This window comes from Pongo pygmaeus, chromosome 6 (genome assembly GCF_028885625.2).
Source record: "Pongo pygmaeus isolate AG05252 chromosome 6, NHGRI_mPonPyg2-v2.0_pri, whole genome shotgun sequence".
Classification (NCBI taxonomy): domain Eukaryota; kingdom Metazoa; phylum Chordata; class Mammalia; order Primates; family Hominidae; genus Pongo; species Pongo pygmaeus.
The window spans coordinates 90,485,881-90,505,781 of NC_072379.2; the positions used below are offsets into that span (position 1 = coordinate 90,485,881).

The 19,901-nt window shown below is 37.7% G+C and overlaps 1 protein-coding gene across 1 annotated transcript in view; it reads left to right on the forward strand.

Moving 5' to 3' along the window:
• Nucleotides 1-1,830: 1,830 nt before the first annotated feature.
• Nucleotides 1,831-19,901, forward strand: part of ABCB1 (ATP binding cassette subfamily B member 1) — a 106,720-nt gene continuing 88,649 nt past the window's right edge. Inside the window, exons 1-4 of the mRNA XM_054496958.1 lie at nt 1,831-2,160; nt 2,724-2,797; nt 7,109-7,157; nt 17,252-17,420. Coding sequence (XP_054352933.1) covers nt 2,730-2,797; nt 7,109-7,157; nt 17,252-17,420 — 286 coding nt within the window. The 5' untranslated portion in view covers nt 1,831-2,160; nt 2,724-2,729. The remainder of the gene's footprint in view (nt 2,161-2,723; nt 2,798-7,108; nt 7,158-17,251; nt 17,421-19,901) is intronic.

A 19,901-nucleotide genomic window follows, 5' to 3' on the forward strand; every position in this document is an offset into this window, starting at 1 on the left:
GCACAAATGCAAGACTGGTGTCTTTCAAGAAACCAAGGACTGTTGAAAGTAGCAAGAGCTAGTTTGTTTTAGGTCCATCATGTTTTATATTCACAGTTTCATGTCAGTGGAGCAAAGAAATTGAATACAGTATAATAGAATGGTAGAATCTTATTTTTAAAATCTGTGTTATTCTGATCTTTAACTTACTTATATTCTTGATAGAGATCTTTACCTGATGCTCAAGATTGTAGAAATAGTATAATCAACATAACAATATAGCACTGTATTTATATCCTGCACTGTTTAGGGAGGATTTAAGGCCATTCAAAAGGATACATAAAATACAACAAGATTACATAAATGAAAGGTGAGATAAAGGAACAAAGCAAAACAAAAGTGAAAACAGAGATCATAGGCACAAATAAGATTAAAAATGCATGTGATGAAGATGAAAGCTTATACATTTACCCCAGATGGACCACAGGGTTGTTGTTAAGCCTTTAAACAGTGAACAATGCTGTACAGATGCATATGCAATTAGAACACGTGGAAAAAATAGTGGACTGTTAGAAGCCTAATTAACAATTTGTAAAAAAAAAAAAAAAAAAAAAAAAAAAAGGAGGTCGGGCGCAATGGCTCACGCCTGTAATCCCAGCACTTTGAGAGGCGGAGGCGGGCGGATCACGAGGTCAGGAGATCAAGACCATCCTGGCTAACACAGTGAAACCCCGTCTCTACCAAAAATACAAAAAATTAGCTGGGCGTGGTGGCGGGTGCCTGTAGTCCCAGCTACCTGGGAGGCTGAGGCAGGAGAATGGAGTGAACCCGGGAGGCGGAGCTTGCAGCGAGCCGAGATCGCGCCACTGCGCTCCAGCCTGGGCGACAAAGCAAGACTCCGTCTCAAAAAAAACCAAAAAAACAAAAAAACAAAATAAAAACAAAAGAAAACTTCATTGTATTGTAAGGCCAAGAACAAAATATATCAAGGTGGGGAAAATTTGTAGTCAAGAATAGAAAATAATTATGGCTTTGAAGTATGAGTTATTTAAAGAAAGTGGAAACATCCTCAGACTATGCAGTAAAAAACAAAGTGATTTTCTTCTTCTAAACTTATGCAATAAACTGATAGGTGATATGTGAAAGTCATAGAATGTAGACTAGAGGATACAACGAACCTATTTCCTCTAGGTTCGTAAGAAGTAAGAAAAGCTCTGATGTGAGTTAGCATTGCTTTACAATTTTGAATTGTGCAGATTGCACATACTTTTCCTCAGTTTGAAGCAAATAGTGGACAGGAAAAAGTATTAAATGTTGGCAGTAAATATGGAAGGGAATTACAACTAATGTAATATGCTAAAACATGCTATGTTTATTTTACTAATTTGAATTAAAATGTAAGAATTTGAAATGCCCTGGAAAAACACGGGCATTGATCTGACATCTGAAGTTTTAAAATATTACACACTTTGAAATAGCATTTGTACCTTGAAATACCTGTCTCTATATATTTTTTAAAACTTCCTTTTTCTTTCATTCCATTTATCATCAAATAAAGGATGAACAGATATAACTCAGAAACTGTCAAACATGCTGAAGAAAGACCACTGCAGAAAAATTTCTCTTAGCCTTTTCAAAGGTGTTAGGAAGCAGAAAGGTGATACAGAATTGGAGAGGTCGGAGTTCTTGTATTAACTCTATTAAATGTGAATCCCGAGAAAATTTCCCTTAACTACGTCCTGTAGTTATATGGATATGAAGACTTATGTGAACTTTGAAAGACGTGTGTATATAAGTTGAAATGTCCGCAATGATTCAGCTGATGCGCGTTTCTCTACTTGCCCTTTCTAGAGAGGTGCAACGGAAGCGAGAACATTCCTCCTGGAAATTCAACCTATTTCGCAATTTCTCGAGGAATCAACATTCAGTCAATCCGGGCCGGGAGCAGTCATTTGTGGTGAGACTGATTGGCTGGGCAGGAACAGCGCCGGGGCGTGGGCTGAGCACAGCCGCTTCGCTCTCTTTGCCACAGGAAGCCTGAGCTCATTCGAGTAGCGGCCCTTCCAAGCTCAAAGAAGCAGAGGCCGCTGTTCGTTTCCTCCAGGTCTTTCCACTAAAGTCGGAAATTTCACGTCTTCTTCCAAAATTTCACGTCTTGGTGGCCGTTCCAAGGAGCGCGAGGTAGGGGCACGCAAAGCTGGGAGCTACTATGGGACAGTTCCCAAGTGTCAGGCTTTCAGATTTCCTGAACTTGGTCTTCACGGGAGAAGGGCTTCTTGAGGCGTGGGTAGTGTGGAGTCCTCTGGCAAGTCCATGGGGACCAAGTGGGGTGAGATCTAGACTCAGGAGCTCCTGGAGCAGCGCCCAAACCGTAGTGGCACTGGACCATGTTACCCGGAGCGCGCACAGCCCGCGCGGTGCGGGGACCTGGTCTCTGAGCCCGCGGACGGTGGGTGAGAGGAAGCTTCGTCCGCGGCGACTGGAACCGGGAGGGAGAACCGCACTGGTGGCGGGCAAAGTCCAGAACGCGCTGCCAGACCCCCAACTCTGCCTTCGTGGAGATGCTGGAGACCCCGCACACAGGAAAGTCCCTTCAGTGCCCATCGCGGCCAGAGCAGCTGGGGCATCACGGCGAGCGCTCCCTCTTACTTCTCTCTGGGTTCGACGGGGGACTGGAGGTTAGTCTCACCTCTGGCGCGCCTGAGTGTCATGCATTTGGCTAATGAGCTGCGGTTTCTCTTCAGGTCGGGATGGATCTTGAAGGGGACCGCAATGGAGGAGCAGAGAAGAAGAACTTTTTTAAATTGAACAATAAAAGGTAACTAGTTTGTTTCATTTTCATAGTTTACATAGTTGCGAGATTTGAGTAATTTATTTCAGAGCCTCCAGCTCTGAAATAAATGACATATTGTTGTTGTTTTTAATTATTTTTATTTTAAGAAACGCAAGCCAGCCTGTGGAATCAATATCCCTGCTTAGAGCAGAAGTTTGTTGGCTGCGTGGAGCACAGCATATGCATTTTCCCTGTCTTTTTTGTTCTTTCTTTTAATGATACATAATATTTTACGTATTTATGAAATGGGGTACATGGAAGCGTTTTTTACATGCACGGAATGTGTAATGATCAAGTCCGGGTATTTGGAGGATACATCACCTTAGGTATATTTCATTTCTATGTATTGATAACATTTAAAGTCTTCTAGCTACTTTGAAATATGCAATATATTGCTAACTATAGTCACCCTTGTCTGCTGTCGAACATTGGAACTTATTTGTCCCATCCAACCGTTCTTAGTCATTCACCAACTTCTTTTCATTTCACCCTTTTACCCTTTCCGGCCTCTTTCCCTTAGTCTTGGTGTGCCTCTTTCTCAGCTTTCCTGCCTCAGACAGGCGGATGCTCATATGTGTTTCTGTCTTATGAACTTCTGCTTTTCAAGTGGTGTTGGTCGCCCACACGTGAGCCATATGCTGCTGGTGATCTGCTCTGTGGTCCAGGCTCTTGCTTCCGGTAAATGGCTATGTAAACATTGCGTGTTTGTGGCCTGGCTGATGAGACAGAAGGTCAAAAGTACATTTAGGTTGTTAAATGGCAATAAATATCTGTATATAATATTGGTAATGTAATCATATAGGGAAAATAATTATTTAAAGTAAATTTTGATCATGGTGCTCTGCCTTTATAGAAAATTTAAAACTTCACTAAATAGATTCATTGTTAGTAGTAAATTGTAAGATAAACTAGTAAGTTTAATAATATTAGAAACTGTAATGTAAATTATAAGATAAATTAGTAAACACATTATTATTATAAGAAACCAAGCTTTTCAGTGTAAGAGAAAAAATACAAATGTGGAAATCAAATACATTTTTAAAAATAATGTTAAGTTTGAATTGGAAATTTCAATGTGAATTCATAATCTTTTAATAGTTCATTTTCAGTCCACTGAAAGGGACAGTAACAACGAGCACTGTTAGTACCAGATCTTGGTTTCTAAATACCATTCCTCCCTAAAAGAAATGAACACCTCAATAGCTAATTTCAGCCAGGTCTGGGACAGGAAAAATAGAAAGTGAACCTGGAGTATCTTGTGGTACCTGAAAATAAGGAAGTGGAGTTTAATGGAGTAGTCGAAAGCACACTGAAGCTGTCTGGAAGATGCTTCCAATGGCCAACTCTGGGACAATTTGGGCATCAAAGAACATCATAACTGTAATCAATTTTGAGATAGTGAATGCTGCTGCTGAATGCTTAATATTCTGAGAGGAAGGAAACTGAAAGAAAGTGTGAGAGGTAGAGAAAATAAAGCAATGATCTTTAGAGAAAAATTCCAGCTATCATTTTGGAACTTCCATTGTTATAATAGATTCAGGCAAGGCTTGTCAATGAACTCTAAACTATCAGAAAAATGTTGTATCTAAGAATTTTCTTCAAAATGTTTACTGATTGGAAGGAGAATGTGCTTTTCCAATTAAAGATTTTGCAGTTAGCCCCTTAACCGAGTGATCAGACCTGGTATCTCTCACGGTAGAATAGACTGTAGTAAATGACTCATCACTTGGATTTTGAGTAAACAACATCACCTAGCAACTATTAATATATCTGCAAAAACATTTAGTCTGAATACAATTAAACTTGTAGACTGGGGCTGTCCAATAGATATATCATGTGAGCCACATTTGTAATTTAAAATTTTCTAGTAGCAACAGTAAAAAATAAAAAGATAAACTAATTTCATAAATATATTTTCTAGAACTCAACATGTCCAAAAGATTGGATTTTCTACATGTAATTAAAATGATTAATAAAATAGTTTACATTCTCTTTTATGCTAAATCTCCTGTTTGATGTGTATTTTACATTTATTGCACCTCCCATTTGTATTCAGTTTGATACAGGTATACCCAAGATGTGGGACATTCTATAAGACAGCTGTTCTTGTTCCTTTACAAAAGTCAATGTTAAAAAAATAAAAGGAGGACTTCTAGATTAAGAGAGACTAAAGAGATATAACTACCAATGTAGTGTGTGAACATTACAAACAAAACAAAAACAACCTAAAAGTTCAACAAGGAAAAAACCCTATGGAAAACATTCTTGGGAGATTTTAATGTGCATTAGATATTAGCCAATATCAGAATTATAATCACTTTTCTTGGATGCGATAATGGCAGGAGAACATGTGATTGAAATTGAAAATTTTTGTAACAAAAATGTCCATATAAACCATGAAAAAGGCTCCATAGAGTGGAGGGTAGGTATTCCACTTTTTGTTTTTAACTTTTTTATTTTTGAAAACTTGATAGCTTAAAGAATTATGTACTTATGATACAAACATTTAGGTAGATTTAACTAAGAAATATTGAGGGTATGTGAAGAGAAACAGTAAAGAAAATTGTATGATCTTTCACGTATTTCTATTATTGGTTCTATCATGGCCTATAGACTTTTTTTTTCAAATTAGAGATTATATTTTAGATAAGTAGTTCTTATTAAATTGTGTTCATTGCCATTGATTTAAATCTATTTTAACATGGGATCGTAAAGAAGCATATGGCTTTGGTAATAGATAATGCTGGGATAATAGTCCTATTTGGAATATGACCATTAGCAAAGATTCTTTATTAAAATGATGTTTGATGAATGACTTGTCTTTCTAAGCACTGTTTTTTGTGCCAATGGGGATAAGTAAGTTATCTAGTAGGGGTGAGAGTTTGTGTGAAAGTGCATTTTAGTGTGATGCAATATCTCAGAAATCTGAGGTTGCACCTTATAGTTTGGTGGTCAGGGAACAGACTTGGCATTTAAATATTGGCTTAGTTATAGCTGTGGACCTTGGACAAGTTAAGTTAACTCTTCTCACTCTTCTATATCTCTAAAAGAACAAAAATGTGTCTTCCTCATAGAATTGTTTATGAATTGTCTGTGGGAAGTGCTTACTTAGCCAGTGCCTGGAACATTGCAACTTCTCCAGAGTAGCAGCTGGTTTAGAGAACAAAAAAATAAATAAAAAGCTTAGAGCTAAAACTCAACTATTTATGGCTGTTTTTCTCCTTTCATCCTGGTTCCAGGGATACCAAAACCATGCCTTTACTGGGAATTGGGTGGGACCAAACCTGAAGAGTTATGTTTGTGTATTTTATGTCTGTCTAACATTACTCCAAAGCCAAATGGGTAAACTCTGGATTTTTTTCTTTAGAAGTCTCCTCACCTCTTTTGACCTCACTTAGTGTAAAGAACAAAGACAAAGATGAATTTACCTTATGAACTTAAAAACCATGTAAAAAATAACACAAATCTTTTCTAAAATAGTTTTTCTTTTATACCTACAAAAATACAGATGAGGCAGATTTGTTACGGTTGGTTTGCTTTCACATCCTAGGTGGCAGTTACACAGAGTAGAAAATGGCTACAGAGTTAGATTCATTTGTATCTGGGCTCAAAATAATAGTTGACCTTATGCCTGAGGACAACTTTTTGACAATATATAGAACATCATTTTTGACCATAGCTTTCTAGCATGCATTTATTTCATAATGGTCCATTTAGGACTCCAGACATTTTTTTTCACAATTAGATTTGCTCATAAAGCAAATCTTAATTTTCTTCTTAGGCTAGTTATGCCCAGCATCTAATTGCCACTACTCTTCACTAGAAAGGGAATGATTAAGAATAATATCTGGGTAGTAGATGGATAAAATATCTACTGCCATCATTACTCAAATGACAATTAAGGGGATTCATAATTAAGGGAAAGCATGAATGATTTTCTAATTAGAATAAAAACAGGGAACTCTTTTCAGTATGTATATTTTTTCTAATTGCAAAGGGTGTATGTATGTATTTATCACAGCAAATCAGGAAATATCAAAGGCACAAGGAAGAAAATATTTTTAGAGAGATTCCAGCACTCAGTGATAACCACGTATGTAGATTTCTAAGATATATGTAAACATATTTAAACATTATAAATGGGGTCATACTATTATTATCCTGTTTTTTAACTGTATAATATAGACATATTTCTTCTTCCTATTTGTCATTAAATATACGTTCTATGTTAATTTGGGTAATTTAAAGAAGTATGTAATTTTTAAAGTTTTATGTAATTCCATTGCTGTTTTGCAGTGAAAAAGATAAGAAGGAAAAGAAACCAACTGTCAGTGTATTTTCAATGGTGAGTTTTGAATTTATTAGCTATTCAAAATACTTTGGAAATTTGACATCTCCTTACATGGAAAAGATATTTCATCTGATGTAAGATTTTCTTATAGGGTATGTTAATGGAGATGCAAAATAAATTGGTTTGATTTAGCTTATTTGCAGGAGATTGCTGATCATAACTTGCTATGTATATTACTAATCTACAGCCACCATTCCTGACTTAGATTTCAATTCTTCTAATGAATTATGTTGCCAGTGATCCATTACCTACACAAGCACCTCTCCCATCTGCATAGAGGGAACCAATCACATAGAATGCTGTCTTTAATGGCTCTGAAATTCTGGCAGGTTTTTTAGGTCAAAGTCCATTGCTATCAATAAAAGGTAGCAATGGATTATTTATTACTATGCAAATTTTAGGTCATTTAGGTTAGTCCATTGCAAATTTTAGTTCAAAATCCATTACTAACAATAAAAGGTAGCAATGGATTATTTATTACTATGATTTCAAATATGTCATATGCCATTATTCCCATGTGTTAAATAGATGAAAATCTAGAATTCGAAAACCTTATTGTAACTCTTCATTTCATTTTCTGGTTGCACAGTGGTTTTTTAGAAGCTTTTCTTTAATCACACTTGGAATCAGACAGGTATCGTATACGTGTGGTTGGTTGACGACCTCAGCGCTGTGATCTTGGCTCACTGCAACGTCTGCCTAGTTAATGAACTCTTATCTACCTGGATTCTTACTTCCTTTTTTCTAAGAGTACAAATTTAGGTGAACTGTTAGGTGAAAGATTCCAGAGATTAGAACCTGGAAGACTACTAAACCAATTAAGTCTAACAGCACATGCTTTATAATTCAGTCATAACACAGCAATTTTTTTAAGGTAAGGGAGTGGATACATTGTCTTGCAAAATGGATTTTAATAAATCGACTATAAAAATAGTTGTAGGTGGGGAAAAAACAGTCATATGACTTTTACACTGAGGACTCTATGGTTTCCTTATGTGATCATCGTTTCTCTGTGCTACCATTGCTCTTGCCATGACTCCTGCTTTTATTCTATCTCTACGCCCTTTGGAATTTTGGTGAGATGAGACTATGTACTTGAGTCATTCTTAGACTACTTGAGTAACCAAGTGACAGTTTTCATTGTTACTTTCTTGTATGGAAAGAAGCGTTTAGGTTAAAGTTGTATTTATCCCCAGGATTTCAGTGCTGTCATTTTGAGACTTTCAGTTTTTATTATTTGTAGTTAAATTTTTTTAAACCTTAGGAGTCTTATATTTTAGAAAATTTAGCAGACCTACTATATAGTGGCAATGTTATCAATAATTCATTTTAAGGCACAAAAGAATAAAAATATGGAGCTTTAATATAAGGTAGTAGTAATAGCACACATAAAGCACTATGTGCCAAGCATTGTCCTAAGTGTTTCATATTTAATCTCATTTAATCCTTACAACTCCTTTTGAGAAAGATACTATTATTATTCCAATTTTACACATGAAGAAACTGGAGCCAGACATGTTCACTTGTCTGAGGATGCACAATGGGGCCAGGATAGAGACAATATATTCTAAGCCTCTTGATGAAGTACTCTACTACTTAGATAGATTTTCCTCACATCTTTTTCCTGAAAAGTCAACATAGAAAACATTGAATGTAACTTCAATATAAAACTTATAAACACAAGAACATAATAAAAGTTTAACAATATATTGGTGATGTCACTGGCATTGCTTCTTAATAATAGTTTTCAGTGAAGACAAAAAACATTGTGTGTTCAGGGTTTCCAAGAAGCCCAGCTTCAGTGATTCACACTAGGAGGACCCAGAGGATTTATGGCTAAGGCTTATTACAACAAAAGGATACAAGGCAAAATCAGCCATGGCAAAAGGCGACTGGGGAGAAGTCCAGAAGAAACCAGGTGCAAGCTCCTAGAGTTCTCTCCTAATGGAGTCACAGGGCACACTGAATTTCCCCAAGCAATGAGTTAAGACAGCACTTGTAGAATGCTGTTTATCAGAGAAGCTCATTAGAGACTCAGTGCCCAAGGATTTTATTAGGACCTGATCATGTAGGCACCTACCCAGCATGCACAGAAATTTCAGACTCATAGAAGGAAGGCAGAACTGCAGAAGGAAGAATCATATTGTTTGTACAGATAGTTTGGCCATACTTACCAGTTAGAATGGTGGTAATCCTCCCCAAATCCAAGTTCCAGCCAAGGGCCAACCTTTGTATACAGGCCTTTCTAAACATAGCAGCCTCAGAGCTGCTGTGTTAGCTCTTGTCTGCACACAACATCTGTTAATTTATTTCCACTGAGACTTTTTAGCAATCTTAAAAAAGTGATGAAAGAAGTAAGGAATAGATTCAAAATTTTATACTAGCCTTTTAAATTTATATCAGATCTTGTTTCAACATTTACAGAAACACAAAAGTAGAATAAAATCTAAAGCAAGTGAGGAAATGCGACACATAGAGCTGGGCTGCAGTTTCTATACAAAACGAACTTCTTAAAGATTATACACTCTTGGTCAGGTTCTGTGGCTCACACCTGTAATCCCAGCACTTTGGAAGGCTAAGGTGGGCGGATCACTTGAGCCCTGAAGTTCAAGACTAGCCTGGGCAACATGACAAAACCCTGTCTATGTGAAAAGTACAAAAATTAGCTGGGCATGGTGGCACATGCCTGTAGTCTCAGCTACTCGGGAGGCTGAGGTGGGAGGATCACTTGAACCCAGGAGGTGGAGATGCAGTGAGCCAAGATTGTGCCACTGAACTCTAGCCTGGATGACAGAGTGAGACACTGTCTCAAAAAAAAAAAGATTATATATTCTTGCATGAATTGTGCACTGTAGATTGAACTCTGAGCTTTCTATTATGTGTGTCTTATGGAAACATTAATTTTTTTTCTAAATAGATAATACCTAACAATGTTCAGTGTTTCCCTTGTACCAGGCATTTGTTAAATACCCTATGTTTATTGTGTGACATAATCTTCATATAGGGACATAAGTCCCTGCAATTTAGGAACTCGTGTTATTCTTGTGTTCCAGATGAAGAAATTGACTTAGAGAAGTTAAGTAATGCATTCAAAATCACAGGGTCACATAGCTAGTAAGCAGGGTAGACTCAGATATGCCCAGCTGATTTTAACAACTGTAATCATTTATGATTGGTTAAACTGTTATCTCTCTGGAATTGAAGAGTTCTTTATTGCTGCTATCTTTTGATCTTCTGACCATCTGATCATCAAAGACTACGCCACCTGGCTCAGTATCCTCCCTTTCCACTTTGGTGCTCCAACCAACTTGGGTGACTTTTATGGTTATATGGATAATCACTCCTTGATATGCACAGCTGCAATAATCATAAAAACCTACCTGTATCTGAATCTGTTTCCTCCTCCTTCTTTCCAGTTATGACAGAGTTTTAGTCTTAAGACTAATCACTCATACTTTGGCTCCTATCTCCTCTGCGTTCTCAGGGACCATGCATCGTTATTACCACTCATTCTCTTCTGTATCTTCCATCTTTCCCTCTCAACTGGATCTGTCGCATTGGCATCGACACATCAAGGCACTGTGATCTTACTGATGCCCTTCATGGAGTCACCCCTGCCAGCTCCCTTCACACACAAAAGTGGCCTTTGCGTTCTGTCTTGATTTCACCATTGACTTAGTTCTCAACCTATTGAAGCTTGGCTCCTGTTCCTGCCTCTCTCTACATTCAGTGGACATTTTAAAATTCGATCTTGATCTCTCAGCAGCACTTAGACTGTTCTCCTATATTTTTCGTATTTGCTTCTGTTATGTCACGGTTTGCTGATTTTCCTCCGGCTCTTTGGCTTTTTCTTGTGTTGCACTTGCCTGTAAAGTTAAGTTCCTCAACCCCTTATCACAGGAGTCAGAGATGATGTGGACATTCCTATAGTTCCACAAAGCCATTTTCAAATTATTTTTTATTCTAATGCAAACTCCTTTGTCATTTGAGTTTCACTGTGCATAATTATACTATCTTCTATCTATTTTCGATGGTATCCTCGAATTATACCACCACCCCCATTCCTTGAGGACTTTGGCATTTGATTGCTTCTACTTCATTCACCTTATGTTCCTGTTATTCTTCTGAGTATTTTGGTAACCTTACAAATAAGTCTCAACATTCTCTGACTTCTTCAGTTCCAACAACCGCGCCCCATAAATTACATGAGTACTTTAGTAAATTGCACGTGTGGACAGGATCTTGGGCTTATTGTCTGGGTGAGCTTTCCTCTATGAAGGTATAAACACACACGCACGTGTATCAGTCTTTGACCACAACCTGTGATTCCTTCCAGCTCTGCCCTGCCTCTTTATCATCCCTCTTTTGACATCGTGTATTCATTTCCTATTGCTGCTGTAGGAAAATAGCACTCACTTAGTGGCTTAAAACAACACAAGTATATTATCTTACTGTTCTGGAATCGAATGTTTTACTGGGCTAAAGTCAAGGTATCAGCAGGATTGCATTTCTTCTGGAAGCTCTGTTTCCTTCCCTTTTTCAACTTCTAGAGGACTCTTGCATTTCTAGACTCACAGGCCCTTCCTTGCATCACTCCAACCTCTTACTTCAATCATCACATCTCCTACTGACTCCGGGCCCCCTCCTCCCTCTTATAAGCACCCTTGTGATTACATTTGCCCTCCTAGATAATCCAGGGTAATCCCCCATCTGGAGATCTTTTAAATCTGCAAAGTCCGTTTTATCATGTAAAGAAATATATTCACAAGTTCCTGGGATTACGATTTGGACAGGCTGTTGGGGGAGAATTATTCTGTCTACCACACCTGGTCAAGACTTTACTCTCTCAACTGCTCTTTCATCTCCTAGTATCCCTCTTTCTGTTTTGCTCTTCTAAAAATTTACCCATAGCAGCCACATCATACCACCTTGGTCCCTACCTTAAAACCATTAAATGCTTTCCTTTCTGCTTACACAGGAAGTTCAGTGTAAAACCCAGACTCCTTCCTGTCATCACAAAATGCCCTACATATCTGACCTCTGTTATTTCTGACTTTACTGCAGACAAATATTCTCCCTCACTCTGCTCTTGTCACAGTGTTCATTCTATTTGGTCCTTGGGACACAGCAAGCTGGTTTTTACCTAAGTACCTTTGCATTGGCTCTTCCTGCCTGGAATGCACTGTCCCCAGATCATCACAGGATGAACTGTATCCTTCCTGTCACTGAAGTCTCATCATGGATGTTACCTCCTGAGAAAGACATTCTCTGACCAGCCAATCTAAACCAGGTGACCCTGCGTGTCTCTGTGTCATACCATGTATGGCTTTTCTTCTGAATATTTATCACTGTCTGATTTCTTTTTTATGTGTTTGTCTTCTCTCTGAAGGTAGGCTCCATGGAGGCAGGATATTTTTTGTATGTTTTTTTCTCTGCTATAATCCAAATGCCCTAGAACAGTGCCTGGAACTTTCATAGGAACTTAAATATTGAATGAATGTTGAATACATCTATTCCCCCTTTTACTATATGCGCTAGAATGTATGTTTTGTGAGGATAGATAGCTTGTCTTACTCACTGTTTTTACCAGTACCTAGAACCAAGCCTGACCTTATTAGGTTCTTTCAAATATTTGAAAGATATTTTAAAATATTCACATATCCCTTGAATGTTAAATGAATAAATGAATGAATGAATTCTCTCTCAAATCCAAGTCATGTTTGCCATCTAACCTGCTGAATGTTACCTAAATCTGTCTCCTGTCAGTACCTTCTACTTCTTTGCCCTGGGAAGTCCAATCTTTGGCATTCAGCACTGATCAACATGCCTTTTATGTGGTTCTGGTTCACCTTCTCTCTCTTTCCTTTTAGCATCTAATCAAACTTACTCTCTTTCTTTCTTTGTTTCTTTCTCTCTCGCTATCTTTCTTTCTTTCTTTTTTTAGGTCTTACTCTGTCACCCAGACTGGAGTACAATGGCATGATCACAGCTCACTGCAGGTTCAACCACCCAGGCTTAAGTGATCCTCCCACCCCAGCCTCTGGAGTAGCTAGGACCCCAGGCACATGCCATCACACCCAAACAATTTTAAAATATTTTTGTAGAGAGAGGGTCTCCCTATGTTGCCCAGGCTGTACCAATCTCCTGGGCTCAAGTGATCCTCCTGCCCTCAGCCTCCCAAAGTGTTGGGATTACAGGCCTGAGCCATCATGCCCAGCGCATTTCCGTTTTTAAAAGCTCCAATTACAATTCGTTTATACTTCTATTTTACATTTCACCTGTGTTGCAACGTTTTTTGGTCTTCCTGCTCTTTGACTTTATGAGACTGAAAAGTCTTGTTAATTATTATATTTTCAAAACCAGTAACAGTACCTGCTTTTATCATATATTTGCATATTGTATGCTCAACAAGTTTCTTTTATTCTCATTTTTACCTTCATAACAGCTATGTAAGGTTTTCTGTGTTTATGAATATTTTCCTCATTTTGTAAATTCAGAAACTGAGGCTCAAGGTTATTAAGATTTGTTTCCCCTAAAGTCTCCTTCCTAATAAACTGCAGAGCGAGGGCATTTGACTGAGGCTTTTGTCCTACTCAGCATTATGTTACCACTTTCTTCAAATCTTCTCACCCCCTTCTCTCTAGAAATCAATCTTGCTTCATGTCACTAAGAAATATGAGGTTCTAGGATCTATAAGGAACTTAAATTTACAAAGAAAAAACAACCCAATAAAAAGGTGGGCAAAGGACATGAATAGACACGTCTTAAAAGACATGTGGCCAACAATTATATAAAAAAAGCTCAACATCACTGATCATTAGAGAAATGCAAATCAAAACCACTATGAGAAACCATTTAACACCAGTCAGAATGGCTATTATTACAAAGTAAAAAAATAACAGATGCTGGCAAGGTTGTGGAGAAAAAGGAACATTTATACACTGTTCAGCCATTGTGGAAGACAGTGTGGTGATTCATCAAAGACCTAAAGACAGAAATACCATTTGACCTATTACTGGGTATATACCCAAAGGAATATAAATCATTGTATTATAAAGACACATGCATTGTATGTTTGTTGCAGCACTATTCACAATAACAAAGACATGGAATCAACCTAAATGGCCATCAATTATAGACTGGATAAAGAAAATGTGGTACACATAGAGCATTGAACACCATGCAGCCATAAAAAGAAATGAGATCATGTCTTTTGCAGGGCATGGCTGGAGCTGGAGGCCATTATCCTTAGCAAACTAATACAGGAACAGAAAACCAAACACCACATGTTCTCACTTAAAAGTGGGAGCTAAATGATGAGAACACATGGACACATAGAGGGGAACAGCACACACTGGGGCCTTTCGGAGGGTGGAGTGTGGGAGGAGGGAGAGGATCAGGAAAAACAGCTAATGAGTACTAGGCTTAATACCTGGGTGATGAAATAATCTGTACAACAACCCCCAATGAAACAAGTTTACGTATGTAACAAACCTGCATTTGTACCCCTGAACTTAAAAGTTAAAATAAACAAATAAAAATAATAAAAAAAATACAAAAGGAAATATGAGGTTCTGAACTCTTTCAATTTTCTGTCTTTATTCCTGGAAAATTAGTACTCACTTTAATCTCCTTCCTTCCAGTCTAAGATTAAGAGATGTAATTCCAGTTTTCCCAGCTTAGTGAGGGGTGTCTTTTGATCAGTCAGCTATTTCTGTTTCCACACTTTACATCCCAAACTTGAGGGTCCCCAGTCTTTTTTAAGAATATTGTGCTCTTTTCTGTCTCAGTTTACTGTTCTTTTTGGCTTAAATGCCTTTTTTTTTTTTCTTTTTTTCCTAACACTTGGTCAACTTTCTTTTTTTCTTTTTTTTTTTTTTTGAGATGGAGTCTCACTCTGTCGCCCAGGCTGGAGTGCAGTGGTGCGATCTCAGCTCACTGCAAGCTCCGCCTCCCAGGTTCACAACATTTTCCTGCCTCAGCCTCCCGAGTAGTGAGTAGCTGGGATTATAGGCGCCCGCCACCACACCCAGCTAATTTTTTTTTTGTATTTTTAATAAAGACAGGGTTTCACTGTGTTAGCCAAGATGGTCTCGATCTCCTGACCTTGTGATCCGCCTGCCTCGGCCTCCCAAAGTGCTGGGATTGCAGGCGTGCCACCGCGCCCTGCTACACTTGGTAAACTTTCAAAGCTGGAAGGAAGCATCACCTCTTTTATCATATGAAGCCTTTTCACAAACGAGGGAATGAGGATTGACCAGTTTTATGTCTATTCTATACACTGTGCTGTCAAAGCATGCAGAGTATGTATTGCATATACATTTTTCTTTAATCTCTCTGAAGGCAGGGTTGTATCTTTGGCATTTATCTCTGGATTTTATCTGTCATTGAATAGGCATTCAGTAAATGTCTACTTTCATGATCCACTTATTTTTGTTATGGCCAGTGACAGTTCTGGAGGTAAAATGTCCTGTGTTGGTGGTGATGGGAGAAATTTTTTCGTATCAACTATCTTCTCTTCCTATACTGAGGAGTTTGATATTTTGTCTACTTTAATATAATCTCTAAAAGAAGACCTCTTCCCCTTCATTTTTGTTTAAGGAAGCAGATGAATTCTTATCTAAGACAAAGTACATAGTGCAAAATTTAGCCAGTGTTTCAATGAAATATGAAAAAATATGCCAAAACATGATTCTCCCATTGTTTTGATCTGTAAATATGATGATGTTTTCAGGTCATCAACCCATAACTAACATGGAAAGTTATGCCATGAACCCAAACTTAAGCTCATTTGATTACACTTTTAAGAGCTAGAAAAATGGTAAATGCAAATACTTAAGTATCTATTAGATATTCTTTTTTACATTCTGTATCTTAATTTTCATTAATTATTTCACAATTTGACTTTACTTTTTATTTCCTGCTTTATGGACTGCCATTCATTATTTCAATAAAGAAGGTAATAACCATTCTTTATTTCTCCACTTAGCAGTCCAGTACCAAACCCCCCAGTTGCTACTGTAAGATTCGTGTAAGCTAACTTTGGGATTGGTTTCTATCCCCTTGTGAGGTATATGTAAGTTCTAAAATCTTGCTGTCTGTGGCTATGTCTTTTTTGCTGCCTAATCTCTGTTTTGGTTTATATTTCCTGCCTAGGCTTATGATTTTTTTACCCAGTTTCCTCCCTGCATTACAAATCTGTTGCCTACAGCTATACCTTGCATCCACATGATAACCTTCTGCCCTGGGATTTATCCATAGACACCCACAACTGGCTTTATCCCATTTCTGTTTTTCTTTCCTTTGGTTTTCTTTCAATCCTTAGCTAGTTCCTTGAGTTATAGGGGAACAGTATTAATCACTTCTCAGGGAGGCCCTGAGCCCATTCCTCTTAACTGTGTCCTCTTCCTGTAATTTTTTGGGTTCAGAGAAGCTTTTCTTTCCTTCCTGTGACCTGCCTACATTTAAAGAGATTATGCAGATCTCCACGGTGGGTCATTCATTATTGCCATATTCTGTCTTCTCAGAAAAAAATGTTCCTTGACAAATATGCATCGGACTCATTCCTCTCTTTTTTCTGCTCATTATTGAGGACTAATTATCTTCAAATCATTTTACATTTATACCAATTCCATTGTGTGGCAGGTCTTTAACCCAAACCACTTTCTTAGAGCAACACAATGTTTTCTCCATGGTATCCTCAGAGTGGCCTTTGGCATTCAAGTTTTTGCCCAAGAGATGATAAGTGACTTCTATTCTTAGAAACTAGAGCAACAAATACTATATTATAGTACCATTAAATACTTTTACAGTTTCCCAGAATGTCCCATCCTTCTCATTAGACTTCATATAAGAAGACAGACCAAGTCCAATATGAAGAATTAGGCCAGAACTCAATGTAAGAATCAAATGTCCATTTCTAATTACACTATTGCAATAATTTAACAAAGGTAGAGGGTATCCTGGACTAGGGTGGTATCAGTAGTAGTCTGAAAAATGTTTGGATTTTGGGTATATTTTGAAGGGAAAGCAAATCATCCATGAAACTGTACTAATTGTTCCTCTGCTATTCTTTTTTCTCTCTTTAGTTTCGCTATTCAAATTGGCTTGACAAGTTGTATATGGTGGTGGGAACTTTGGCTGCCATCATCCATGGGGCTGGACTTCCTCTCATGATGCTGGTGTTTGGAGAAATGACAGATACCTTTGCAAATGCAGGAAATTTAGAAGATCTGTTGTCAAACATCACTAATAAAAGTAAGTATTGTTTGTGTACCAATTTTATTGGAAACTTGCAGCAAAAACAAGCACTTAGAGTGATGTTTGTGGATTCTTTACTAAATACACATTAGTGTGTTTAGTCCTGTAGGAGGCAGACAGTCTGAGCTATAGTTCATATTTGTAGTGAGTTAGAAAAGATAATATTTACAATCATTACAACACATGACTGAAGTGCCAGCAGAGATATGTAGAAAAAGAGAGAGCCCTGTGAAGTCAGAAATATTCTGGAAAGCTTCAAGAAGAAATATAGGAACTTAATTAGAACCTTGAATGATAAGTGGGAATCAGTTGTGAGATTTCCTAACAGATTGAACATGGGTGTAAGACGAAAAGTCCGGGATGATTCTAAAGTTTTTAGCCCTAGGAACTGAGAGGACGCAGTTACTATAAACAGAAATGAGAAATAGAGAAGGAGAGTGGATTTGAGCAATAAATGCCAGAAATTTAGTTTTGGACATTGTTATATGTTGGGCTTTCTGGAAGTAGATGCAGGAATGGAAAAGTTGGGCAAAATTGTGTGTGTGTGTGGGGGGGCGGGGGTATTTTAGGATAGGATAAATACTAGCTTGTGGCTTGTTTTGTGTGTTAATGGAAATGATCCAAAAGAAAGGAGAAGGTGATGTTTGAACGAGAGTGGAAGAGATTTGCTAGAGTGATATCCTTGAGAAAGAATGAATCCAATGCTGAGGAGGAAAACAGTAACAGGTGGGAAAAGTGAATTTGAGTGTCAGTACCCAGTGGTGGGTAGATGAGAAGGTGAGAATCTGTGGAAGTTTCCTCCTGATAACTTTAGTTTTCTCAGTGAAGTAGGAAGCAGGAGAATTGGCTAATAGAGACAGAGAAAACAGATGTAACACAGCTCTCAAGGAAAGTGGGAAAATGAATAGACTACAGAAATAATCTGGGTGTAACATACATATTCTCTCTCTCTCTCTCTCGATTGGGGAGGAATGGATTGATATCTCTGAGTTTCCTAGGTTACCTCTGGTCAAGCCTAAATTGATTTAAATTAAGCTACTCAAAAACTTACAATCCAGTTTGCAGTCAGGTGGTCAAATGTTGAAAATGCCCGTTTGAGAATCTACTTGAAAATGTAGTGATACCACTTAGCTTACAAGGACCTTTCAACTTTTGAACTTTCAAGTTTCTGATGAATGCAATGAATCACTTCCCCAGAAACATGCACATGAATATTCATACCCATCTCAGGTATACACGGATCTTTTGATATTTGTCCGTGGGTCCTCGGAACCACTTTGTGATCCTAAAAAGTACATTGTTTACCCTAAGGTAGAACTACTTCAATTCTGTGGATGCAGGTAATGAGTTGGGCCAGAAAAGGTTTTGTATGTTTGAGCTATGTAAAATTCTTATGCATTTATTACATCCTTTCACGGCATTCAAAGGGACCTGCAGAAAGATGTGCACCACCTCTGAACTGGTACCTTTCTTTTACACCATTCACCAAAGGAAGTCCTCAATGCTTTCTGAATTTATTGGTTCCTATACTTGCTATATTGGGCAATATTCTGCGGCATTATCTCTCTTACTGCCTCATAGTGGAAGAATCAAATATTTTATCACTCTCTGGTGGCTCAGCCGACCCAATGGGTACATCTCTGTCCATCCAGATCTTGCTCACTTTTTAATGACTTCCCAGGCTTCAGAACTTTGGGAAATAAATTTCTATTGTTTGTATGTTAATACATACAGTTTATGTATTTTGTTATATCATCCCAAATGGACTAAGACGCATAGTAAACTCACTTACTTAATAGCATGCATGAGTTCCCGAAGAGATGATCATCTAGTTGTGAAGACTAGCTCCTTTCTGGGTAGGCCCATGTGTCTATATGCCTATCAAAATCTCCTAGGCTAAAGAGGGGCCACATCACCACAGCTTGCCAGCTGGTAATTTAGATTTCCATCTTCATAGATATCTAGTTTCCAGTTGAGGTTGTAGTTCACATTGCACTCCTTGCCAATCATTCCCATTCAGCTCACTCTTCTAGTCTTGAGAATGGGAAAGGGAAAGCTTAGAGAAATATTTGAAAGTTTACTTTTGTTATCCTCTTAAGAGGTGGTATATTTAGTGGTTAGCAATCATACTGTGGAGTTGGACTGCCTGGCTCAAAAACCACACCCTTACCAATTTTTAGTTTTGAGGTTTAGGGAATTTATTCATACTTTAGTTATTAAGTTGGATAACAATAGAACCTACTTCTCAGGATAGTTGTGATATTTAAGTGGATTCATTCATTGAAGAATCACAGAACAAAGTCTAGTCATAAAAAGTACTCAGCAAATATTAGTTACTGTTATTATCAACAGGCTTTCATGTTCCTCACAAATGAAATTACATAACTTGCAATGATGATATGGTTCCTTATATAATTTCTTCTTTACAAAATCCTGTGATACTACCTCAATTTTCACAGTTGTTGAAAGTTTGGGACA